The 27,883-nt window shown below is 41.6% G+C and overlaps 2 protein-coding genes across 2 annotated transcripts in view; one reads left to right on the forward strand and one right to left on the reverse strand.

Moving 5' to 3' along the window:
- ACTR3B (actin related protein 3B) overlaps positions 1-27,883 on the forward strand; it is a 1,003,497-nt gene that overhangs the window by 356,455 nt on the left and 619,159 nt on the right. The gene's annotated exons all lie outside the window — the stretch shown is intronic.
- LOC100591513 (small ubiquitin-related modifier 2) lies at positions 72-27,740 on the reverse strand. The gene is made up of 3 exons (XM_030826373.1): positions 27,595-27,740; positions 27,450-27,522; positions 72-182 (listed from the first exon to the last, which is right to left on the reverse strand). The coding sequence occupies exons 1-3, from the start codon at positions 27,738-27,740 to the stop codon at positions 72-74; spliced, it is 330 nt and encodes a 109-aa protein (XP_030682233.1).

Raw genomic sequence — 27,883 nt, forward strand, 5'->3', positions numbered from 1 at the left:
TTAAATTTGATTGGCCTGAACCTAAATGCTGTGGGGTCAACATGGGAGAAGTGGGCAAGGCTCAGTGCTATTCAGTGCCTGTCTTCGACTAAGATATCAAGACTTGGACATTGTGACTCTTGATCTAAGATGAGTACAGTATGTCTTCGAGCATGAGACACCAGGGGGAGGTACGTTCCTACCTAAACATAAGACAAATTGTTTGCATAAAAAGAATTCACTTGTTTAGTGAGGTTTGAGATTGATCTTAGTCAATTGTACACTGGAGCCATGAAAAGGAGACAATGGCTCCCTAGGGGGCTGAGCCTCTTCGTGCTGTCGTGGTCTCTGTTTCTAAGCCCAGCTATAGCAAGTCAAGCGTGTGTGACTGGGAGGGTGCACAAATGCCCCTCCCCTACTGGCCAATGATTGCTCCTCTTCCTGCAGCACCCTTGGCTGTTTAAGGAACTCTGGGCTCAGATAAGGTCTCCAGCTGAGTATTTTTGGATTTGTTCTCCAAGAATCCAGACAAAGTCCTTAACAGGAAAGGTGAGTACAGACTGTGGGGCACATTCCCATGTTTTCATGGAGTCCCCTGACACCAAGCGGAACTGTGAACTAGGTAGCACCCTCCATTTTCTGATTAAGTTGGAACTTGGAGGTTGCAACTTGCTTAAAGTTCACTTGGCAAGTCATCAGCCCAACTTGGACTTGACTTCTGGCCCGACTTCAAGCCTACCCCAGTCCACGATGATCTTACTATAGCAGCATGCTGTGAGGGATAGCGCTCAATTCCTACCCTGGGCTCAATTCCTACTCCCTGGGTGCAGAGGGTGTAAAGTGGGAAGCCTCTAAAATTACGACTCTTAACTTTCCTGATCTACAAGATTCATGCCATCCATTGCACTTTTAAAATGTAGTTTTTACTTTTGAACAAAGAGATACACATATATGTTTTAAAGAGTGAAATTATTTTACAAAGCCAGTTATGAAAAAGAATATTTCTCCTCCTCCAGTATTCTCCCCAGAAGCTATCACTTTGAACTCTTCCAGCATATTTTATTGGTATTTACATCTATAACTCCAATTATCATGCTTATATTTCTGCTTTCTAAATGTTTCAGCTTTAGGCATTATCTTGTTTTCCCATTAAGAAAGCTGAGGATTTAGCCTTTTTTTCACCCAATTTCTCCACTACTCTATATACACATTTGTTCTGTTTCTATCTTCCCAACATGCTATTAGTATAATTTTAGTTAAATCACATGTTGGTATTTATATTACTATGACTATGTAAATCTCATTAGAGCTGGGCTCTGTAGCATACTACGGTTTCTTTTCTTTTTGATATAGCATAGCTTCTTTCGTTACTTCCCTCCTTTGTTCCTCCCTTCTTTCCCCCCTCCCTATCCCCTCCCTCTCTCCTTCCTTTTCCTCCTTTCCTTCTCTCCCCTTCCTTTTCCTGCCCTCCCCTCCCTTCCTCTTCCCTTCCCTTCCTCCCGCTCTCCCTTCCCCTCATCTCCACTCTCCCTTCCCCTCCTCTCTCTTTTCCTTTTTTCCCCCCTCCTCCTGTCCCCCCACCCCCACCACTGCCGCATTCTCCTCTTGTTCTCCTACTGCCCCCTTCTCCTCTTGTTCTTTCCTTAGTATTCTGGGTACTGATCACTCATTCAGTCCCCCGTTCTCTCCCTGTTGTGCAAATCTCCTCTCAAGACATTCACATACATTGAGCAGAACTTCGCTTTCATCTTCTTGAATAGATCTCTCCTGCAGCCTTCTCCAGCTGGGTGGCACCACCCTCCTCTTGCTGATAAGAACCAGGAAGAGAATGATTCAGAGCCACCCGGCCAGCCAGTGAGCAGCTGTGGCTCTTATCCAAGTCCCTGAAACACACACATTTATGCCAGAAGTCAGCTTTATGTTGCATCGGCCCATTCGTTCCATTATTTGTCCTTTCCTATAAGCCAGCGTGTCTCTAAGCACATCAGTATCTGGCATCCTGTTAGTCCAAATCCCCATTGGCTTTATTTGCATCTGCTGCTTGAGGGTTGGGGATATAAATGCCGACCACAAAGTGCCTTCTCAATCTTCGAGGATAAATTTCATCAGTATCCAGTAATTATGAGTGGGAAATAAGATATTTATTTGTCTTTTTCTGGTACATTTGTATTGAATGTGTATGGCAATTTGATATCAGAATATTTAATTTCCAAACATGTCTCACTCTTTAAACATCCTAACTGCAGGTAGGAAAAGGAGATATTATGCATAAAAGTTAATAACTTAAGAAATCTTATTACAATGCTTTATTCTATTCAGAACTCTTTCACTTATAAAATTGCAGTTGCTTATCACAAAGCTCTAGAAGTTAGATAAGAAGGGATGTATTATTCTTTACACCCAGAGATATGAACTAGTTCAAATTCAAGTGTATTCGGTGACTAAGATCACACTACTTACACTTTCAGTATTTTGGCCTCAAAGATTCCCCTATGTGAATCCTGGCCCTAAAAATACAAAAATTAGCTGGGTGTGGTGGTGTGTGCCTGTAATCCCAGCTACTTGGGAGGCTGAGACAGGAGAATCACTTGACCCAGGAGACAGATGTTGCAGTGAGCCGAGATTGCGCCCCTGCACTCCAGCCTGGGTGACAGAGTGAGACTCCATCTCAAAAGAAAAAACGCTAGAACAGAAACTCATAATATACGACCTCTTCCTTTCTCCTGGCTCCATCACTCCCATGGCAGTCTATCATGGGGGAGGGAGGGGAGACCAGAGGCTGCTGGGGAACATTGGAACCCTTTTGGTGGAGGGAAGTTAAGCACAGTGGGATGTGGACAGCTGAGCTGGGGGGATTTATATTTCAGAAAGTGTTGGCTGAACATGGCTGTTTTTTATTGAGGTGAAATTTATGCAGCATAAAATTAACCCCTTTAAGTGTAGAATTCACTGGCATTTAGTACATTCAAATGTTGTGCAACCACCAGTGCTATGTAGTTCCAAAACACTTTCCTCACCCCAAAATAAAATCCTGTGTCAGCTACCCCCATCTCCACAACCTGCTAGCTCCCGGGAAATGCCAATTTGCTTTCTGTCCCTGTGATTGATCCGTTCTGGATATTTCATATAAATGGAATCATATAATATTGGTCTTTCGCTGTGGCCTGTATCAGAATTTTATTTCTTTTTTGGCTGAGTAATAGTCCATTGCATGAATATAAACAGTTTGTTCATCCACTCATGCACTGATAAATATTCGGGTTGCCTCCACTCTTTGACCATTGTGAAGAGTGCAGCATGCACACTCACATATTTTTTGAGTCCCTGTGTTCAGTTCTTTGGGGTACATATTAGGAGTGGAATTACTGGTTCATATGACAATTGTATGGTTAGCTTTTTGAGGAACTGCCAAACTGTTTTCCACAGCAGCCGCACCGCTTCACACTTCCACCAGCAACGTCTGAGGGCTCCAGTTTCCCCAGATTCTTTCCAACACTGTTATTTTCTGATTTTTTTTTATTATTGCCATCCCAGTGGGTATGAGGCGGCATCTCAGTGTGACTTTGATTTGCATTTCTCTAATGACTAATGGTGTCGAACATCTTTTCATGTGTTATTGGCTGTTTGCACATCTTCTGAATGTAAACTTTTAACAAAAGGTATTTTGTCATCTTGTAACCATTTTAGGCAATATTTTCAGGATTTAAGAAATTCAACAAAGTCTCAATAATGTGCGTTTCCCCCATAACCTGTAAGTAGACATAGGATCAGGGTGGGATGGGATGGCTGGAAATAAAAGACCTATGCTCTGATGTTCTCCTCCACTCCCACCCTGCTGACTTCTTGCTGGGCAGGCTGTTTTGAAAACATTATCATGCACTGAGCAGGAAACCTTAGCTTTTCTAAAGTTCACACATTATTTTCTCTGGCTCTTTGTATATCTAGTATCCTTCCAAATAGGTGTATGTTTAGGATAGAGCTGGGCACAGCTGTGCAGAGTAATGAAGCTGGGGTCCCTTGAGCTGCCCATGATATTGCTTCAATAAAGAGAGCTCGGGATGCAGGCTGTGGCATTATACCGCATCCCATTTAGTCTCCTCATGGGAAACTCCCCTGCTATTTAGCTCTTCCCGAATCTTGAGCTAACGATTTTAGACAAACCATGAATTTGCTGGGGAGCAGGAGGATGGTGTATTCTCAGCTTCAGATAGGCAGTAGATATAAAATAAGTGAGCTCCTACCTTCTTCTCAGTAGTCACTGAGAGCATGACATGCCCCTACTTAAACACCTCCCCTGGCTGCCCCGCTCACGGAATGAAATCTGTTTAGCATCCTGCAGGCCCCACGTGGCCACCCCAGCGCTCCCTCCCACGGTGTCTAACACTCAAACCGACCCCTCCAGGCTCCAGTCACATCAGCACAGTTTATCTTTTAAGTATTTTTTTAAAATTTTTTTGAGATAGGGTCTAGCTCTGTTGCCCAGGCTGGAGTGCAGTGGCACAAATTTGCTCACTGCAACCTCTGCCTTCCAGGCTCAAGCGATCCTTCCACCTCAGCCTCCCGAGTAGCTGGGACTATAGGCGCCTGCCACCATGCCTGGCTAATTTTTTGTACTTTATGTAGAGATGGGATCTTGCTATGTTGCCCAGGCTGGTCTCAAACTCCTGGGCTCAAGTGATCCACTTGCCTTGGCTTTCTAAAGTGCTGGGATTACAGGTGTGCGCCACTGTGCCCGGCCCCACTTTCTATTATAGACCTGCCGAGGTGTTCTGCCCCAGAACCCTGAATATGAAACTGAAAACACAGCCTCAGCCAGCACATGCCCCTGTTCGTTCTGGGTGCAGAACACCCTTTCCTTCATTCTTCTCCTCCAGGTCTAACCAAGTGACATCCCACCTTTGAAAGGCCTCACCTTACCCTCCACATCAAAAATAGCGTGCCTCTTCCCTTGACTCGCAGTCCTATCTCCCTGTTTTCTGAATTGCCTTGATCACACTCTGTAGTACAATGCTTTAATGATGATGTCTTTGTTATTGCTTGTTTTGGCTTCCCCAGTAAAGCAAAAGCCCTTGAAGGCACAGACTCTGCTCCTTATGGCTCTGTCCTCTGTGTCTAGAACAGTGCTTGCCCACAGGAGGCTGCCAATGAGTGTGTGCTCAGAGAAAGGGTGGGTCATGGAAAGTTGTCCAGCAGTAACACCAACATGGAATTTGGGCCCTTTCTTGCACATAGCACATGTAAACAGAAAATAGAGCAGGGCTGTGGTGGGATTCTGGAATAAGTAGACCTTGATCTACCCATCAGTCTTGGCATCTTACCCTCCTGGTACCTGGAGACATTGCTGGGGTCCACGTCATCCCATCCTCCGTGGCCCAAGGGACTCCTTGGTAGGTAGGACTTCTCCTGTGGCTCAGGGATCCTGGCAGTGACTTCAAAAGGTTGCTTTTCCACCTCAGACTTTGTGCTGACACTTCCTACCTCCCTGCTGTTTTAGTGGCAGCCTTGGGACTTCACAGCAACTCAAAGAGACTCGCCGAGAAGACTTTGAGGACCCCATAGTGCACGGTGGGCACAGATGGCAGCGTTGGAGCAAGTGTATATGGGCAGCTGACGCTCTATCCACAACACTGTCAGTGTTGTATTTTATAGCTTAATAGTCAAGGCTTCCTATAGGAAACTGTTTTCCAGCACTGTCAGGAATGGGATTCCCACGAGTGTGGGTTGTACATCCCACGGTTGTTCTTGGCATCCAGACTTATGCAGATGCCTCTGTGGACGCCGCCTGGGTACGGACTAACACAATGTCAGCTGGAGTGCCGAGGCTGTGCGTGACAGTGGAGGATACGGGCTGTGGCTCTCAGCAGTGCTTTGAGATGCTGGTCCCCTGAAACACATTAAAAATGCTGCAGCAGCCTACAGGATTTACTTTTGATGTGAGCATACGGCTGGCGAAAATTTCACAGTCAGCAAATGATTTTTTTGGCAGTGTGGATGTATACAGTGTGTGACACTCAATTTACTAAACTAGTTTATGAAACTTTTATTTTGGTCTCCATGATGCCACATCCTTGTTTCACGAAATAATGACTTTTAAAGTGGTTGCTTTAGCGTCATAGAGAGAACTCGAGTGTGCATATTAATATTTTTTTCAAATAAAGGAGAGTAAAACATTGTAGCTGGTTGTAGTAATTGTTGAGTATATCAAATAAAATGCAAACATTTGTGGAGAAATAAATGAGAGGCAGGTTTCCTTTTTTTTTTTTTGAGACGAAGTCTCGCTGTATCACCCAGGCTGGAGTGCAGTGGTGCAATCTCGGCCCACTGCAACCTCCGCCTCCTGGGTTCAAGTGATTCTCCTGCCTCAGCCTCCTGAGTAGCTGGGATTACAGGTGCCCACCACCACGCCTGGCAAATTTTTGTATTTTTAGTAGAGACGGGGTTTCTCCATGTTGGCCAGGCTGGTCTTCAACTCCTGACCTCAGGTGATCCGCCCACCTCAGCCTCCCAAACTGCTGGGATTACAGGCGTGAGCTGCTGCGCCCAGCCAGGAGGAAGATTTGTAACACAGCCGCTCACTGTGTGAACTTGGGAAAGCTACTCAACTTTGTTTTAGTATTTATCTGTCAAGTGGGCCAATTTCTGTTTAATCACCTTGCAAGATTTTTGTGAAGTTCCTGCTAGAGAAAATTCAGAGAGGAAGTACCTTGTTTATGGTTGCACAGCTGGTTAGTGGCAAAGCCCGCATCTAGCTGAGGTCTGTCTGGATGTGAACTCTCTCCAGCTCACACCAGCATATGCCCTACACATCCGGTGCTCGGGAGGGAGGCTGTTGGGTTTCATTTAATGGTCAGAGGAGAAAACCAGGTGACAGCTGGTTTCAAGACAGCAGAGCTTCAGGCAAGGTTTGATCTGCAAGTGCTACAGGCTGTGCTATCCCAGGGCAGAGAGCAGGGGTGGGGAAGAAGTCCAGGTCCATTTGGGGGCATTGGCCCTGCTTTCCTTGGAGCTGCTGGGAGACACACTGGGTCACTGTGCATGTGCCCCTGCTTGGCCACATGGAAGAAACCCCATGCTTTGCAATAGTCAGTTTGGGAGAAGGGAGAGCAAGTTTCTGTGCCCTGTCTGCCCTTGGCCTCGTGATATTGACCTGCCCTGCCTCTTGGGGTATCAGCTGCCTCTTCGGCTGCCACAAGGAAGGTCAGATCCTGTGATGTGGCGTTTCACTTGCATTGTGGACGTGAAAGATGGTTAGAGACTCCGTGTGTTCTGCTGGTGGCTGGGAAGATGCACTGGTTCTGGCCAAAACCCTGGCCCCTCTGAGGAGGGCATTGAACAGGAAGGAGGGATGAGGTGCAGGATGCACCTGCCCTCAGTGTCATTAGGCTGAGGTGTTAGCTAAGACAGGTAAGCAGTCCGGATCCAGGGGACAGAGGAGGTGCAGGGAACCTGAGAGAGGCCAAGGCTCACCTTTCAAGCTGCCTGAGGGATGGCATTGGCGTCGGTGAGTGTCAGACACACCATATCCTGATGCTGCCTGATAAGAGTTAGACCAGGCAGTAAAAATCCTGTCCTTGCGGCAGCTGGAGAGTTCCAGCTTCAAGTCTCAAGAGTCTGATGTGTGTACTTTAAAGTAACTTTTAAAAGGCTAAAAAAAGGACTCTGCTCATGCCTGTAATCCCAGCACTTTGGGAGGCCAAGGCGGGCGGATCACAAGGTCAGGAGACTGAGACCATCCTGGCTAACGCGGTGAAACCCCGTCTCTACTAAAAATACAAAAAATTAGCCGGGCGTGGTGGTGGGTGCCTGTAGTCCCAGCTACTTGGGAGGCTGAGGCAGGAGAATGGTGTGAACCCAGGAGGTGGAGCTTGCAGTGAGCCGAGATTGCGCCATTGCACTCCAGCCTGGGCGAGAGAGCGAGAGTCCGCCTCAAAAAAAAAGAAAAAAAAAGACTCTGGCACTTTTGAGAGATGGGAAAGGAGCTGCTAAGGTCAAATGCAGTTGGTGATTGGGCCATACACATAGTCAGACTCAGACTCACATGACATACAGAAAGTTGGGCCAAAGCATGCCCTTCACTAAATAGCTTTCTCATCCACCCTCCAGAATTCCAAAAATACCTCCCCTGGACATTGAGTCGAGGCAAACGTGGTGTCTGTAGCAGCTGCCATTGTCCAGTGGACGACCTTCCTTTGTTTTAAGATGTAATATCTTAGACTTGAGGCGCTGTACTAGGCGCTGGACATGGCAAGGAGGATACAAGGGCACATGATATGTAGGCCTTGTTTCTGTGAAATTCCAACTTGGTTATCAGCAGTGTTAGTGGGCTGTCAGGTTAGCTTCACCCTCCAGCTATATATATATGTGTGTGTATATATATGTATGTGTGTATATATGTACATATATACACACATACATATATGTATATATATTTTATATATAAAAATATATATGAGAAATATATATTTTTTGAGATGGAGTCTCACTCTATCACCCAGGCTGGAGTGCAGTGGTACGATCTCAGCTCACTGCAACCTCTGCCTCCTGGCTCAAGCCGATTCTCCTGCTTCAGCCCCCCAAGTAGCTGGGATTATGGGCGTGCGGCACTGTGCCCAGCTAATTTTTGTATTTTTAGTAGAGACGGCGTTTTGCCATGTTGGCCAGGCTGGTCTTGAACTCCTGACCTCAGGTGATCTTCCCACCTCAGCCTCCTAAAATGCTGGGATTACAAGAATGAGCCACTACGCCTGTCCAGATGAGGAATATTTGATGGGAAAGAGGATGGGCACTTAGGAAGCGGCGTGTAGATTGGTCTTTAACAGATAGGGGGCAGCAGAGAAGCGTTTGTCACCTGGTGGTGGGGAAACCCTCTTCAGGAAGGTTGAGGCATGAGCAACCAGCTTTTATGTCTGGGTTTTGTTGTGGGCTCTTTGATCATGGGTCTTAGGCTTCCTGCTTTTGTAGTCTTTTCCAGACAGACAAGGTAGATTTTTATTGTGGGAAGAGTTTGGCATCTGGTGTCAGAAGACATTGGTTTGAGTTCTGGCTTCACCCTTGACCTGCTCTGCATGCTTGGTCATATGGCCTAACCTGAGTCTTTCTCTCTGTTACATCATGAAGTTGTACGGAGTGAAGGAATGTATGGAAGAATGTTGGTCAAGATCTTATTATTGTTTTTGTTATTGGAATTATTCTCTTATCTCCAACTGGGACCATATCTTTTCCTGCTTGCATTCCCCACAGTACAGTCTGCCTTAAGGCTTAGTAGATGCTAAATAAACACTTTCTGGCCAGTTGATGGAACAGGATCCCCCGCTTTGCTCCCCAGATTTTCAGGAATATGCCCTGGCCTGTTGGTGTCACTTCCCAGTGAAGCGCTAGGGTGCTCTGAGATCACAGAGTGCTGCTCCTGTGGAAGCCTTCCCCTTTCGTCTTGCAGAGAGGAGATGTCTCTTCATTTTAGTGGACTCTCACTCTCAGATTCTGGGAGAATTTTGTTCTCGTCATAGTGAGTTAGCTGACTGGAGTGATTCATATAGAAAAAACTCACTCCTAATTTAACGTGATAGGCTTGTTAAATGACAACAAAGCGGTCACCAAAGGTGCTGAGCTGTAACTTAACCAGAGTAAACCTGGTGGATGGAGGCAGCACCTCCAACTAAGCTGAACTCTGTGACTTCCTTGTTTATTCAGTCTGGATGATAGAACTCATATCCTCCCAGTGCTCCAAAGAATACTACATGGGAGGAGGCTCCTTGGCTACATCAGGGACAGTAAGGCTCATGATTCTAGCAGAAATACCTGGATACCAGAACGATTGTTTTCCACTGGCTTTGTGTATTAGCATTATCTCCATAACCTTTCTGTAAACTCTTTGAAGACAGGAATGCTGGCTGCTGGGAAGGATAGAGAAAAAGAGTTAACACAAATGGAACACTTGCTGATTGGAAGAAACATACATGGTCGCCCAGAGGGGATATAATCATTCAAAGAAGAAAGTGGGAAATGAGAGAGAATGCTTAGGATACATGTAGAGCACATGCCAGTTTCCAAAAGCCACAATACTAGTATTCCAGTCAGGATCAATTTCCTTTTGGTGTTTTAATGCAAAAAAACCTTAGAAAGGAAAATACAAATGCTTCAAAGAGCTGCTCAAAACAGTGGAAGTAGGAAAGGTCCTATTTTCCCACACCCCACTATCTACATTTGTGTGATATGAAAATGCTTTCCAACTATATTTAATAATACTGTACTGTATAAATAAAATTTGCTAAGAGTAGAACTTGTGTTCTCACTACACACACACACACACACACACGTGGTCATTATGTGAAGAGATGATTATGTTAATTAGCTTGACTATAGTAATCAGTTTACTATGTATATATATATCAAAACATCACACTATACACCATAAATGTATACCACTTCAATAACATTTTTTAAAACCCAGAAATAAAAAATAACACATAGTATGGTTGTATATAATTTATTTAACTAGCCCCATAGATTATTTCAATTATTTCCAAACATTGTATAGCTAAAAGACATAGTTATTAATATATAATTCCACACAAGTTAATCAGACCCGCCCTTCAAGAAATACTAATGGGAGTCCTTCAGGCTGAAAGAAAAGGACACTAACAGTAACTCGAGTCCACACAGAGAAATAAAGAGCACCAGTTAAGAGAGCCACATGGGCCGGGCATGGTGGCTCACACCTGTAATCCCAGCACTTTGGGAGGCCAAGGTGGGTGCATTACCTGAGGTCAGGAGTGCAAGACCAGCATGGCCAACATGGTAAAACCCGATCTCTACTAAAATACAAAATTAGCTGGGCGTGGTGGTGTGCACCTGTAATCTCAGCTACTCGGGAGGCTGAGGCAGGAGAATCACTTGAACCGGGAGATGGAGGTTGCAGTGAGCACTCCAGCCTGGGTGACAAAAGTGAGACTCAGTCTCAAAAAAAAAAAAAAAAAGATGGCCACATGAGTGGACATAAAAGTCAGCATTAATGTAGTTTTTTGTTCACAATTCCTTTTTTAAAATCTATTTTAAAACAAACTCATTAACTTTCTTTTTGGGGGAAATGTCTTAAATTTCCCTCCACTGTAAAAGCAGCTTTATTGAGATATATTTCACACATTCCCCAGTTTCTCCATTAAAGGCATAACATTCAATGGGTTTTAGGATATTCACAAATATGTGCAAGCATCGCCAGAGTCACTTTTAGAATGGTTTCATGATCTCAAAAGGGAACCATTTATCCTTTAGCCATCAGACTCCTAAATACAGTCTGTACAGTTTGGGAACAATTGATTTGGAACTCTGATCTGAGTTTTGTGTGATGATTGGGCTTAGATTAAAAAGGGTTGTGTAAAATTCTGATAATATTTCCTATGTTTCCTGAAACTCTGCTAAGAGAAACTTGTCACAACTGGTATTGTGAGTAAAACAACACCCATCAGGCGGCCTCCTTGTCTGTCCTCTTTCTTGGATGATAAAGCTTCTGTCTTCACTCTTCACTGAGGTCCAAGCAAGCAGGAAGAAGAGCATTTGGCCAGAAGACTACTTGGCTGAGTTAAGTGGGAGTGGCTGCAAGGCCATCCTAGTGTTTGTCGGTGGGATGCTATCGCATTTTGGGTAAGACGACTCTCATTGGGTTGGTCTACTCTGTGTATTTCAAAGCGTTAGGCATCTCTGCCCCTCTCTCTCCTAACATCAAGTTTTCCCCACGCATTCGCTCCACAGCAATACTCTAAGATTTCCACATGTCCTTTTGGGGTTGGTACCATCATCTAGCAAGTCCTTTATGTCAACCTCTATAAGATACTCCTGAGCTTGGAATGTGATATTACACACACACACACACACACACACACACACACACACACACACACACACACACACACGTATATTTTCTGGGATCAGAGCTTGGCAGCTTTTTGGGATTTGTGTACGGCTCCCTCTTCCATGCACCTGGGACACTGAGTTTGCCTCAGGATTATAAGCGATCTGGCAATGCGTTGACTTTGTTCCATCATTTGGAGTTAGAAATTGTTAAAGCTGGACTTTGAATCTTGAGATACCTACCATTTTATTATTCATCCCCACACCACTCCTACCTTCTCCCAAACAAATGACTGTGCCTTACATTTGCTTTTAATTGCAATGGTCTTGAAAAATTCAGAAATCCCCGAGGGTAGAAATTTTTCACGTGGGATGGTGACATCAACTCAAGACCTTTTGTAATATGAATGCTTTCAAAGTAATGAAGTCTTGAATGCTTTCGCTTTCAGTAAACCAACCACTGAAATAGCATATAATGTCTCCAAACTTTGTCCTCCTGTCAGTGAGGTTATAGCAACTCAATAATACTGAATATCTATTAATTCACTTGTGTGAGGCCTCGAAAGAACTTTACGTGTTCATACCTTCATGTCCTTGTTAAGCTGATAATGTGTCACTCCCACCTCCCATGGACAGAACTACCTTGAGAAGAAGTAACTTACAGAAGGTCATATATTTGCATTAGGGCTAGAGTTAAATGCTGACCGCCACCTTGTCCTCTGGCAGCCAGATGACTCTTGGAGAATTAGAGAATTCTCTTCTTATTGCTGCTCACAGAACAGCCAGCCTATCACTAAGTCATTGGGGTGGCATGCCAGGATTATCATATAACTTGCCCCGTTGAAAAATATTCACTTGGTCTCCTAGGGCACAACTCACTCCAAAAGACATACTTCAAACCAACACATCTTACAAATATATGTACAACACATCTTAGCAGTTAGTAAGTACATAGAATGCATCTAAGACCAGTTGGTTTCAGTTCCAACCTCTGAGCCTTTTTTAGGCTGTTCTTCTTGCCTAAAAGCTGCTTTTAGAAAATCAGTGACCACTGGGTAGATGGTATGATATCATTTGAATGCTCTGGTTTTTTCTTTCTTATTTAAAATATTTCCGACTCATATTTCAAGGTCTGACTTAAATTCTACTTCTCTCATTAAACCCTGTCTGATTATGACACCCTCTAATGAGCTCTTTTCCTGAGTGTGTTTACTACATTTAACATCTTTTCCATCTACTTGAGCACTTAAATCAGCGTCTTACACGACAGCGTCTCTCTAAGCAGCTGGAGGGCAGAATGGTTTCCATATTCCTCGTAGAACTTGCAAAGGAGACATGGAGTACTCAAGTGAGGTTTGTGTGAAATTCCAGAAAGAATTCTACCTTTCTGTGCCAGAATTCAAGTTTGCTTACTTTGTTTTTTGAAAGAATCCCTTAATACATATCTATGATAGTGTCTTCTTGAGCATCCCAGGACAGGGGTCGGTATCATGGCTGTGAAGTGCAGCTTTGCATTTTGAACAGGCATTTCTGACTGCTCGTTGTCACAGATGTGTTTGCCTGCCCCCTGTTATCTATGGTCTTCATTTTAATTTGTTTTTAATTGCCTATTTAACACACCTAGCAATTAAGGTGAAATGGGCTCTTTGACAAATGTGAGAGCTTTTAAATTAGTGCTAATTGCTTTTGTTAATTAAAAGTAATGCTTTATATGGTGTTATTGGTATTCTCTTACACAAAACTGGATTAATGACTTCCAATCAATCCCACTACAAAGACGTTTCTTTGTAATCACTGGGACTTCAGGGCATGAAGCTCCTGCAAAATGAAAAAAGATGGCTAGAACTTCAGGATGAGTGAGAAGGGAGATCGGTGAATGACAGCACAAGGCTGGTCCTGTTGCTGGCTCCTCCCACGCCCATGCCCACTAATTTGGAAGTTCACTGAAAGCCCGTGCCGAGGGGGTGGTGTGGGCTGCTGCATCAGTCAGGTTTCCCACAGGAAAGAGGTGACAGAGTGGAAGCAGGATGATGTGAGAGGGATTTGATAATGGGACTGTTTACAAAGTTCTGGGGTGATTAAACGGGGCAGCAATGGAAAGAGCTGTTACCAACCTTAGGTCAGAGCGGGGAGGGGAGGGGAAGATCACCAGAGCCTGGTACCTGGAACAATAGCCTCATGTAGCAAAAGCTGCTTTTAGAACATCAGTGACCACTGGTGGACAGTATGATATCGTTTGGTGTTTGTCCCTTGCCACGTTTGGTGTTTGTCCCTTGCCATGGGAAATCATTTCTATCACAACAAACACACTCTGCTTCCTGGATCCAGCACCCTCTGGAGTGTTCCCACCTGCACTCGCCCCACTCCTGGCAGTACTGGTTGCCTTCCCTGATTCTAAAGGCAGCTCTTGGTCTGGGATGGCCTTTGGAGTTACCGTGAAATGGGGTGAAGGCAGGCCTTAATTTTCCTTCAAACATCGGGCATGGCATTGGGCTGGTGGCCGTCTCCAGCCAAGGGCAGAGAGTTTGAAGAGCAACTCAATCTGGCATCCCAGCAGTGAACATCTCCATCAGCTGGGATGGATGCTGGCCGGCACTCCCTGCATCCACTGCACTTGTTTATGTAAATAACTTGGTAAACATAGACAAGAATATGATTCCATGTATAATCTCAACAGCCAGAGAGAGGCATATTTTGCTTATTATCTCTGGCCACGTGCACACTATATATAAATGCAATCCTCTTACACGGTTCTCCATCTGCACTCACCTTCTTCCCACCCTTCTAATCCGCTCTGTGTCATGGGGACCACAGTTTCCAGGATGCCTTTAGCATTGATCTCCACCCTGGTTAGGCCACTGGGAGACACGGGGTAAGACTGGAGGGCAGGAGGAAGGCAGGCTGCAAGGTGTTATTCTCCCTCACCTTGGCACAGGCAGTGGCACCTGCTCTGAGGTCTGATTCTGCCCCACCTCCTGGTCTCCCAGAAAAGCCCACTACCATGGAACTGCAGGCTTTGCCTGCTGTTGCTAGCCTTGGGTTGCCTCACCATTCCCTGATAAATTACCTAGAGATGGACTTGCTGGAAACCAATTTCTTGTAATGCATGTCCTCTATCTGAAACATTTAGAATGATTTTAACCAATCCCCAGATTTTGGATATGAAGGTTGTTTCTTACAAGGAGCACTGAGCCACGACTGTCCTTTGTACCAACTCTTTGTGCATGTCCGTGGTTATTTTGTGCAGCTAAATTCCCAGAGGCAGAGGAATTGCTGGCTCCAAAGGTTTAACATTTTTGTTCACCTATTGCTATGTTTTCTTCCAGAGAGTTTTCACTGGCTTATACTCCCATTGCTGATCTTTTCTTGGTCACTAACTGTAATTGAAGCCCACACTGGGTTCTCTGATTTGCATCATTGTACGTCAGACAGTGCCAGGCTGCAGACAGTGCCCCGTGATGTGAGCAGTGGTCCTCAGCACCGTGCTTTGTACAATCTGCACAACTGTTCCCAGCAGTCCTGCTGATCCGAACACGTGGAACACGATGGGATCAGGCTCTGCCTACTGTGCAAGAGCCGCTGAAAGTCAGAGTGCTGCAGAGATGGAAAGGCTGTGATGCTGCCCGTGTGTGTGTAACTGTTCCTCTGCCATCTCTCATGTCCCAGTCCTGACGGTGTCTCCCTGGTCCCAGTTCCTCCTCTTCCTAGAAGCCGTCTTTGACTTTATCTAGACACTTGTTCAGGTAATCTCCTAAGTGCTTGCCCTGTTTCACGTACCCATGTCTTGCTGTTCCGTCTCCAGGCTCACTTTCTCAGCTGGGACACGCCTGACTTCCCCCAACGCCACTGTCTTCACTCTTCCTCCCAAAGTGCTTGTAATAATGCTGTTATGGCAGGCTTGCTTGAATAACCTATTCCTTTTTCTAGGATTCTGGTGATTATTCTTCCTCCAGAGTCCAGTAGCCGACTCTTTTCTTGAGGCCCAGCATATTTGAAAAATAGCTTTATTGAGGTGTGATTGATATACAAAAAACTGTATATATTTGATGTGTACTATTTGATGGGTCTGAATATATGCATACACTTTGGAAGCCATCACTACAATCAAAGTAATAAAAATATCTATCACCTCTAAAGTTTCTTCCTGCCCCCACCTCCCCTTTTGTGGTAAGGACACAGCCTGAGATCATTTCTCTTAACCACCTTTTTAAGTACTGTTAACAATAGGTACAGTGGTGTACCTTAGAGCTCCAGGACTTACTCATCCTGTATAACTAAAACTTTATACCCCTTAGTCCACAATTCCTCTTTTTCCCTTCCCATAGCTTTAGCAGCCACCATTCTACTCTCTGCTTCTGTAAGTTTGACTATTTTAGATATGTCATGCAAATGGAATCATGCAGTATTTGTCCTTCTGTGACTGGTTTATTTCACTTAGTATAATGTCTTCAAGCTTCATTCATCTTGTTGCAAGTGGCAGGATTTCCTTCTTAAAGGCTGAATAATATTCCATTGCATCCATATGCCATACTTTCTTGATCTAATTATCCATTAATGAACATTTATGTTGTTTCTACATTTTGACTCTTGTGAATAATGCTGCAATGAGCACAGAAGTGCAAGTATCTCTTCAAGATTCCGATTTCAATTTTTTTTGGATACGTACCCAGAACTAGGTTTGCTAGATCATATGGTAGTTCTACTTTTAAGTTTTTAAGGAACTGGAGACTCAGTGTATTAATCATGTTTTCAATTTTCTGTATCTTATGATGTTCGATATCTTAAAAATCTTACAGACCAAGGAAGAGACTGCCTTTCCCAGGAGTAGCTATTTTTTACAAGTAACAGAGGCTTGGCCCCAGAGCATGACTTTCCTGTGCAAACCAACCAACCCAACTGCCCCCTTATCAAACTTTCATACACCAAGCCATTTTTCCACCTGCCCTAAATCACCCAGGGCCAGGTATCAGGCAACTAGAAACCACCCTACAGCCCCCAGTTATTCAAACTTGCCCAACTTTGCCAGGTATAGCAAATAAAATACAGGCCACCCAGTTAAATGTGAATTTCAGATAACAAATATATTTTTATTGTAAGTCTGTCCCATGCCATATTTTGGGCATGCCTATGCTAAACATTTATTTGTTGTTTATGCAGAATTCAAATTTAACTAGGCATCCTATGTTTTATTTGGCAACCCTACAGCAAAAAACATTGTGTTGTTTTCCTGCAGTGTAGATAATGCCAAGGGCAGTGTGCTGTCTATAGTAACTATTGTCATGTGAATTTATGGAAAACAATTGTTATCTTAAAGTAACTTACCAATCTACCTTGGCTTTCCCCAGCCCCCCCCGCCCCCCCCCCCCCCCGTCTTCCCACTTCCTTCTCTCCTTTCCCCCCCATCTCACCTCCATTTCTCTCTTTGTTTTCTTTAATCCTCTCACTGTTCCTCTGAGGGTTTGAAGGAAGTCTTCATAGCATCCTAAACCACATGCACAATGACTCTAGAATGAATCTAGCAAAAGACACGTTTTTAAAGGCAATCTTTTCTGAAATGTCTTTATTAAGATATAATTCATAGACTGTAAAGTCCACCCATTTAAAGTGTACAAGTCTTTGATTTTAAGGATATTCACAGAATTGTGCAACCAGCCCCCAAATCTAAGTTCAGAATGGTTTTACTCCCCCCAAGTTACTGTACACATTAGCAGTCACTCCTCACCCTCCCTTCTCACCTAACACCTAGGTAACCGTTTCCTATCTCTATAGATTTACGCATTCTGGATATTTCCTATATGAACAATCACATAATATGTGATCTTTTGTGACTGGCTTCTTTTACTTACTATGATGTTTTAAAGATTCATCCTGTAGTTGGCTGTGTCAATACAATTCTGTTTTATTGCCAAACAGTATTTGATTGCATGGATATACCATATTTTTCATCCATTCATCACTTTATGGCCATTTAGATTGATTTTGGCTATTACGAATAATGCTCCTATCAACACTTGTGTGCAAGTTTTTGTGTGGACATACATTTTCTTTCTCTTGGGTGTATTCCTAAGAATAGAATTTCTAAATAATGTGATAACTCCATGTTTAATATTTTGATAAACTTGCAAACTGTTTTCACACTCCTACCAATATGAGAATTTTGATTTTACACATCCTTGTTATTATCTGTTTTTTTGGTTATAGCCTAGGGAGTGTGAAGTGGTATCTCATTGTGGTTGTGATTTGCATTTCCTGATAGCTAATGATCTTTTATGTGCTTATTGACCATATTTATATCTTTGGAGAAATATCTATTCATACCCCTTGCCTGTTTTAAAATTAGGTTATCTGTCTTTTTGTTGTAAAATTTCTTTTTGTATTTTGGATACAGATCCTTGTCAGATATAGAATGAAAAATACTTTCTACCATTTTGTGGATTCCCTTTTCACTTTCTTGATAGTGTCCTTTGGTGCACAAATTTTTAACTTTGATGAAGTTTACCTTACCTATTTTTCTTTTGTTGCTTATGCTTTTGGTGTCATATCTAAGAAACTATTGTCTAATCTAAGGTCACAAAGAATTGCACCTATGTTTTCTTCTAAGAGTTTTGTAGTTTTAGCTCTATATTTAGGACTTTGGTCCATCTTGAGTTAGTTTTTGTATGTGTTGTAAGGTAGGGTCAAAATGTATTCTTTTGTATGTATATATACAGTTTTCCTAGTACCATTTATTGAAGAGACTATTCTTTCTCCATTTAATTGTCTTCGAACCCTTGTGAAAAATCAATCAATCATAAATGTGAGGCTTAGTTTCTGGATTCTTGGTTCTATCCCATAGATCTACATGTCTATCCCTATGCTAGGACCATGCAGTCTTGCTTACTGTAGCTTTGTAATAGTTTTTTTTTTTTTTTTTTTTTGAGACAGGGTTGCGCTCTTTCATCTAGGCTGGAGTGTGGTGGTGTGATCACTGCTCACTGCAGCCTTGAATACCTGAGCTCAGTTGATTTTCCCACCTTAGCCTCCTGAGTAGCTGGGACTACAGGTACATGCATCACTATGCCTGGGTAATTTTTTGTACTTTTTGTAGAGATGGGGTTTCACCATTTTGCCCAGACTGGTCTCAAACTCCTGGGCTCGAGCGATCTGCCTGCCTCAGCCTGCCATGGTGCTGGAATTACAGGCATGAGCCACCATGCACAGCCCTGTAATAGGTTTTGAAATCAGGAAGTGTGAGTCCTCCAACTGTGTTATTTTTAAACATTGTTTTGCTTATACTGGGGATATTGTAATTGTATTTCCATATGAATTTTAGAATCAGATGGTCAGTTTCTATAAAAAAAGGCGGCTAGGATTTTGACAGGGATAAAATCTGTACATGAATTTGGGAATATTGTCATGTTAATAATGTTAACTCTTTCAAGGCATGATCACAGAATATCTTTCAATTTATTTAGATCTTTAGTTTATTTTAGAAATATTTTGTAGCTTTCAGTGTACAAGTCTTGTATTTTTTTTGATTAATTTTATTCCAAAGTATTTTACTCTTTTTTTGGTGCTATTAAAATGAAACTATTTTCCTAATTTAATTTTGAGATTGTTCACTGTTAGTGTATAGAAGCACAATTGATTTTTATTTTCTTATACAGAAAGAGGTTTATTTGGCTCACAGTTCTGCAGGCTGTGCAAGAAGCTGGAACCAGCATTTGCTTCTGGTGAGGGCTTCAGGTTGCTTGCACTCCTGGTGGAAGGGGAAGGGAAGCCAGCATGTGCACATGCACTCCAGCATGTGCACTTGCACTCCTGGTGGAAGTGGTGAGAGAAGAAGCCAGAGAGAGAAAGGGAAGGAGGACATGTCAGACTCATTTTAATAGCAGGCTTTCACGGGAACTAATAGGGCAAGAACTCACTCATTACTGTGATGATGGTGCCGAGCCACTGATGAGGGATCTGCCCTCATGACCCAAACACCTCCCATTAGGCCCCAACTCCAACACAGGGATCAAATTTTTTTTAAAAAAATTTTAAAACATTTTAAAATTTTAAGTTCTGGGGTGCATGTGCAGGATGTGGAGGTTTGTTACATAGGTAAACGTGTGCCATGGTGGCTTGCTGCATCCATCAACCCATCAACTAGGTATTATACCCAACATGCATTAGCTATTTTTCCTGATGCTCTCCCTCTCCCTGACCCTCTACCGACAGGCCCTGGTGTGTGTTGTTTCCCTCCCTATGTCCATGTGTTCTCATTGTTCAGCTTCCACTTATAAGTGAGAAAATGCAGTGTTTGGTTTTCTGTTCCTGTGTTAGTTTGCTGAGGATAATGGCTTCCAGCTCCATTCATGTCCCTGAAAAGGACATGATTTCATTCGTTTTTATGGCTGCATAGTATTCCATGATGTATATGTGCCACGTTTTCTTTATCCAGTTTATCATTGATGGGCATTTTGGTTGATTCCATGTCTTTGTTACTGTGAATAGTGCTGCGGTGAACATAGACATGCATGTGTGTCTTTATGCTAGAATAATTTATATTCCTTTGGATATATATTCAGTAATGGCATTGCTGGGTCAAATGATATTTCTGGTTCTAGATTTTTGAAGAGTCATCACATCGTCTTCCACAATGATTGAAATGATTTACATTTCCACCAACAGTGTAAGTGTTCCTATTTCTTTGCAACCTCGCCAGCATCTGTTGTTTCTTGACTTTTTAATAATTACCATTCTGACTGGTGTGAGATAGTATCTCATTGTGGTTTTGATTTGCATTTCTCTAATGATCAGCGGTGTTGAGCTTTGTTTCATGTTTGTTGGCCACATGTATGTCTTCTTTGGAGAAGTGTCTGTTTATCTCCTTTGCCCACTTTTAAAAAAATTATTACTTCAACTTTATTTATTTTTAAATTTTTTATTTCCATAGGTTTTTGGGGCATAGGTGGTTTTTTGTTACATGAGTAAGTTCTTTAGTGGTGATTTGTGAGATTTTGGTGCACCCACCACCTGAGCAGTATACACTGTACCCAATGTGTAGTCTTTTACCCCTCATCCCACTCCCACCCTTTTTTTCAAGTCTCTAAAATCCATTGTATCATTCTTATGCTTTTGCATCTTCATAGCTGAGCTCCCACTTATAAGTGAGAACATACGATGTTTGGTTTTCTATTCCTGAGTTATTTCACTTAGAATAACAGTCTCCAATCCCATCCAGGTTGCTGCAAATGTCATTAATTCATTCCCTTTTGTGGCTGAGTAGTATTCCATCATATATACGTACCACAGTTTCTTTATCCACTCATTGACTGATGGGAGTTTGGGCTGGCTCCACGTTTTTGCAATTGTGAAGTGTGCTGCTGTAAACATGTGTGTGAGATTGCTGGATCAAATGGTAGATCTACTTTTAGTTCTTTAAGGAATCTCCACACTGTTTTCCATAGTGGTTGTACTAGTTTACATTCCCACCAGCAGTGTAGAAGTGTTCCCTTTTCACCACATCCATGCCAACATCTATTATTTTTTGATTTTCTGATAATAGTCATTCTTGCTGGGAGTAAGGTGGTATGGCATTATGGTCTTGATTTGCATTTCCCTGATCATTAGTGATGCTGAGCATTTTATCATATGTTTGTTGGCCATTTGTTTATATGCTTTTGAAAATTGTCTGTTCATGTCCTTAGCCCACTTTTTGATGTCATTGTTTGTTTTTTTCTTACTGATTCGTTTGAGTTCATTGTACAGTCTGGATATTAGTCCTTTGTCAGATGTATAGATTGTGAAGATTTTCTCCCACTCTGTGGGTTGTCTATTTACTCTGCTGACTGTTCCTTTTGCCCTGCAAAAAAGCTTTTTTTTTTTTTTTTTTTTTTTTTTTTTTTTTTTTTTTTTTTTTTTTTTGAGACGGAGTCTGGCTCTGTCACGCAGGCTGCAGTGCAGTGGCACGATCTCGGCTCACTGCAAACTCTGCCTCCCAGGTTCACGCCATTCTCCTGCCTCAGCCTCCCAAGTAGCTGGGACTACAGGCACCTGCCACCACGCCCCGCTAATTTTTTTGTATTTTTTAGTGGAGACAGGGTTTCACCGTGTTAGCCAGGATGGTCTCAATCTCCTGACCTTGTGATTTGCCCTCCTCGGCCTCCCAAAGTGCTGGGATTACAGGCGTAAGCCACCGCACCTGGCCCAAAAAAGCTTTTTAGTTTAATTAAGTCTCATCGATTTATCTTTGTTTTTGTTGCATTTGCTTTTCGGTTCTTAGTTATGAAGTCTTTGCCTAAGCCAATGTCTAGAAAGGTTTTTCTGATGTTATCTTCTAGAATTTTTGTGGTTTCACATCTTAGATTTAAGTCCTTGATACATCTTGAGTTGACTTTTGTATAAGGCAAAAGATAAGGATCCAGTTTCATTCTCCTACATGTGGCTAGCCAATTATTCCAGGACCATTTGTTGAATAGGGTGTCCTTTCCCCACTTTATGTTTTTGTCTGCTTCATTAAAGATCAGTTGGCTGTAAGTATTTGGGTTCATTTCTGCGTTCTCTATTCTGTTCCATTGGTCTATGTGCCTATTTTTATACCAGGACCATGCTGTTTTGGTGACTGTGGCCTTATAGTATAGTTTGAAATCAGGTAATGTGATGCCCCCAGATTTGTTCTTTTTGTTTAGTCTTGCTTTGGCTATATGGGCTCTTTTTCTGGTTTTATATGAATTTTAGAATTTTTTTCAAGTTCTGTGAAGAATAATGGTGGTATTTTGGTGGAAGTTGCATTGAATTTGTAGATTGCTTTTGGCAGTATGGTCATTTTTACAATATTGATTCTACTTATCCATGATCATGGGATTTGTTTCCATTTGTGTCATTGATAATTTCTTTAAGCAGGGTTTTGTAGTTTTCCTTGTAGAGGTCTTTCACCTCCTTGGTTAGGTATGTTCCTAAGTATTTTATTGTTTTTTGCAGCTATTGTAAAAGGGGTTGAGTTCTTGATTTGATTCTCAGCTTGGTTGCTGTTGGTGTATAGCAGAGCTACTGATTTGTGTACATTAATTTTGTATCCTGAAACTTTGCTGAATTTATTTATCAGCTTTAGGAGCTTTTTGGAGGAGTCTTTAGGGTTTTATTATCATATCCTCAGCAAATAGTGACAGTTTGACTTCCTCTTTACTGATTTGGGTGCCCTTTATTTCTTTCTCTTGTCTGATTGCTCTGGCTGGGACTTCCAGGACTATGTTGAAGAGGAGTGGTGAGAGTGGGCATCCTTGTCTTGTTCCAGTTCTTAGAGGGAATGCTTTCAACTTTTCCCCATTCAGTATTATGTTGGCTGTGGGTTTATCACAGATGGCTTTTATTACATTGAGGCATGTCCCTTTTATGCCAATTTTGCTGAGGGTTTAAATCATAAAGGATGCTGGATTTTTTCAGATACTTTTTCTGCATCTATTGAGATGATCATGAGATTTTTGTTTCTAATTCTGTTTATGTGGTGTACCACATTTATTGACTTGCATATGTTAAACCATCCCTGCATCTTTGGTATGAAACCTACTTGATCATGGTGGATTATCTTTTTGATATGCTGCTGGATTTGGTTACTTAGTAATTTGTTAAGGATTTTTGCATTTATGTTCATCAGGGATATTGGTCTGCAGTTTTCTTTTTGGTTATATCCTTTCCTGGTTTTGTATTAGGGTGTTACTGGCTTCATAGAATGATTTAGGGAGGATTTCCTCTTTCTCTATCTTGTGGAATAGTGTCAACAGGATTAATACCAATTCTTCTTTGAACATCTAGTAGAATTCAGCTCCGAATCCTTCTGGTCCTGGACTGTTTTTTGTTGTCAATTTTTCAAATTACCATTTCAGTCTTGCTATTTGTTATTGGCCTGTTCAGGGTATCTAATTCTTCCTGATTTAAGCTAGGAGGGTTGTATCTTTCCAGGAATTTATCCATCTCCTCTAGGTTTTCTAGTTTATGCATGTAAAGGTGTTCATAGTAACCATGAATGATCTTTTGTATTTCTGAGGTGTCAGCTGTAATATCTCCTGTTTCATTTCTAATTGAGCTTATTTGGATCTTCTCTCTTCTTTTCTTGGTTAATCTTGCTAATGGTCTATCAATTTTATTTATCTTTTCAAAGAACTAGCTTTTTGCTTCATTTCTCTTTTGTATTTGGTTGCTGTTGTCATTTCAATTTCACTTAGTTCTGCTCTGATCTTGGTTATTTCCTTTCTTCTGCTGGGTTTGGGTTTGGTTTGTTCATGTTCTCTAGTTCCTTGAGGTGTGATCTTAGATTGTCTATTTGTGCTCCTTCAGACTTTTTGATGTAGGCGTTTAAGACTGTGAACTTTCCTCTTAGCACTGCCTTTGCTGAATCCCTGAAGTTTTGATAGGTTTTGTCACTAATATTGTTCAGTTCAAAGAATTTCTTAATTTCTATCTTGATTTCATTGTTGACCTAATGATTATTCAGGAGCAGGTTATTTAATTTCCATGTATTTGCATGGTTTTGAAGGTTCTTTTTGGAGTTGATTTACAGTTTTATTCCAGTGTGGTCTGAGACAGTACTTGATATAATTTCAATTAAATTTATTGAGACTTGTTTTGTAGCCTATCATATGGTCTATCTTTGAGAAAGTTCCATGTGCTGATGAATAGAATGTATATTCTATGGTTGTGGGGTAGAATGTTCTGTAAATATCTGTTAAGTTAACTTGTACCAGGGCATAGTTTAAATCTATTGTTTCTTTGTTGACTCTCTGTCTTGATGACCTTTCTAGTGCTGTTAGTGGAGTATTGAAGTCTTCGACTATTATTGTGTTGCTGTCTATCTAATTACTTAGGTCTAGTAGTAATTGTTTATAAATTTGGTAGCTCCAGTGTTAGGTGCATATATACGTAGGACTGTGATATTTTCCTGTTGGACAAGGCCTTTTAACATTATATAATGTCCCTCTTTGTCTTTTTAAAATTTTGTTGCTTTAAAGATTGTTTTGTCTGATATAAGAATAGCTACTCTTGCTTGCTTTTGGTGCCCATTTACATGGAATATCTTTTTCCACCCCTTTACCTTAAGTTTATGTGAGTCTTTATATATTAGGTGAATCTCTTGAAGGCAGCAAATACTTGGTTGGTGAATTCTTAATCCTTCTGCAATTCTGTATCTTTTAAGTGGAGCATTTAGGTCATTTACATTCAACATTAGTATTGAAATGTGAGGTACTATTATTCCATTCATCCTGCTATTTGTTGCCTGTATACCTTGGGTTTTTTATTTTTTAATTTTTGTTTTATAGGTCCTGTGAGATTTACACTTTAAGGAGGTTCTGTTTTGATGTGTTTCCAGTATTTGTTTCAAGATTACGAGCTCCTTTTAGCAGTTCTTGTAGTGCTGGCTTGGTAGTGCTGAATTCTCTCAACATTTGTTTGTCTGAAAAAGACTGTTCTTTCTTTCATTGATGAAGCTTAGTTTTGCTGGATACAAAAATCTTGGCATACAATTACTCACAGTATTTCTTTATAATCCTTTTTATTTTTGAAAGGTTAGCATGATGTTTCTACTTGTTTAAATGTGTATGTTGAATATGGTATGGTAAAGCTGGTGTGACCACAGGAGGAAATGAGAACCAGGCTTGAAAGGAAGAAGGTTATTACACTCATGGCTCCCAGGGAGGGAGTGACTGCATAGGAGGCAGAGCTACACAGGAATACAACCACTAGTATGGTCAACAAAATGGGTGGAGAGGAGAGAGAGAGAGAGAGAGAAAGAGAGAGTGAGTGAGAGAGCACTTGTGGGCCAAAATCTTTATTGGAGTAATCTGGGGTGTGTTTGAGATTTATTGGCACCAGGGAATTTCACTGGGTGGTTTGAAAGGAAGCCAAGCACATGAAGAAAGGAGAATAGAGTATAGCAGTTGGGTTTGTTTTCAAAGAGCATCAGTGGGTGTGGGTTCACAATTAGAGCAGTGAAGAAGATGTTGAAGCACCAAAGTTTTGAACTCAAAATGGAGGTGTTTTCAAACACATTACTTTAATTCCTGATTATAGTAATTTGAACCTAAGGTCAGTAGTAATGTCTCTACTCTCATGCTTGATTGTAGTAATTTGAGTTTTCCCTCATTTTCTTGGTTAGTCTAGCTTAAAGTTTTGTTAATTTTATTTTTTCATAGAACTTTTAGTTTTGTCGACTTTCTCTATCATTTTCTATTCTTTTTTTAAAACTTATATGCTTCTAATCTTTACAGTTTGTTCCCTTTTCTTTGGGTTTGCTTTACTCTTCTTTTTCTAGTTTTTAAGGTAGGAGGTAGTTGGATTTTCATTTGAAATCTTTCTTCATTCTTAATATAGGTGTTTACAGCTATAAGTTTGCCTCTGAGCATGGCTTTAGCTGCATCCCCTATATTTTGGTATGATGTATTTTTGTTTTTACTTATGTCAAGATATTTCCTCATTCATTTGTGGTCAGAGAGCATACTTTATATGACATACAACTTTAATACTTTTAACTTTCTTTTTTTTTTTTCTGAGATGGAGTCGTACTCTGTTGCCCAGGCTGGAGTGCAGTGGCATGATCTCGGCTCACTGCAACCTCCACTTCCTGGGTTCAAGCTATTCTCCTGCCTCAGCATCCCAAGTAGCTGGTACTACAGGCACGCGCCACTATGCCTGGCTAATTTTTGTATTTTTAGTAGAGACAGTAAATCCTCCTGGCCATGTTGGCCAGGCTGGTCTCAAACTCTTGACCTCAGGTGATCCACTCACCTCGGCCTCCCAAAGTGCTGGGATTACAGGCATGAGCCTCTGCACCTGGCCTTAACTTTCTTAAAACTTGTTATGACATAAAATATAGTCTGTGCTGGAGAATGTTCCATGGGGACTTAAAAAGAATATGTATTCGGCTATGTTTGGGTACAGTGTTCTATGGAGGTCTATTAGGTCTAGTTGTTTTATAGTGTTGTTCAAGTCCTTTATTGCATTATTTCTTCTTTCAATTCTGTCAGTTTCACATATTTTGCAGCTTTGTTGTTAGATGCAAATATACGTGTATATATTTTCATTTTAAACAAGAAGCTTATTTAAACAACAAGATGCTTGACTCAAAGGGAAAACTAATTAGTATTCTTTTTTTTAAGGTAATTTATCCCTGCCTAAAGCCAGATTGACCTACATGTAACAGCTACATGCAAAAAGTTATAAAATTATCTTTTGTTTTACAATGATATATGAAAAACATTAAAATTCATCAACTGAACAAGGTATGAAGGAATTTTTATGCTTTTTTGTTGTTAAAACGGTGAGAGCAAAATAACTTACTGGAATATAAAGATAAGAGCTGAGTGGGCACCCGGCTAATGGAGAAAGGGGGTATTTTCACAGAATCAGTATTTTTCCCCATCCTGTCTCCACTTGATGTCAACCAAAATATACCATTTGCTGTTTAATTAAAAAAATGCAATGTGCTTGTGCACATATACCAGCTACTTTATGTATAATAAAGGAATGGAGAAGGGGGAAATGAAAGAATAGAGAAAACTATACTGCAGTAGTCAGGATGTGGTGGAACCTAATTGCAGTTTTCTAACTGAGAATGTCATCGTGGTCTGTAAAGAACAGAGTTCTGGAGGAAAGAAGTAGGCTACCTTCTCAGTAGACACTCCCGTCTGCTGTTGGAACACATCAATTGTACCTCCGTCCTCCATTTCCAGCTGCACAGTTGTGTGTATTTTATTGATTGGTTACCAGTCAAATTGGAAGCTGATCTGCCTCATTGACAATCCCTGTCATTCACAATAGGCTTTCATTAATTTACTAAGTGGTGTATGCCTCTTAATCTTAAACTGCACCACAGAATCATCCTGTCCCACCACCTTCAAATTAATATGATCGTTGTTCTCAGTCTTAACTCCTTTGTTGGACTTTTCGTTGGCCATGATGAGCGCCAGAGTCTCCTCAGGTTAAAAGAGGAACCAGGTCCACACTGAGCGAGCACAGCAGTGGCAGCCATATGTGTTTATAATGGTTATTATTTACTGGTAGACTGACCCTTTTATTATTATAAAACGTCCTTCATTTC

The sequence above is a fragment of the Nomascus leucogenys genome, chromosome 13, assembly GCF_006542625.1.
Source record: "Nomascus leucogenys isolate Asia chromosome 13, Asia_NLE_v1, whole genome shotgun sequence".
Lineage (NCBI taxonomy): Eukaryota > Metazoa > Chordata > Mammalia > Primates > Hylobatidae > Nomascus > Nomascus leucogenys.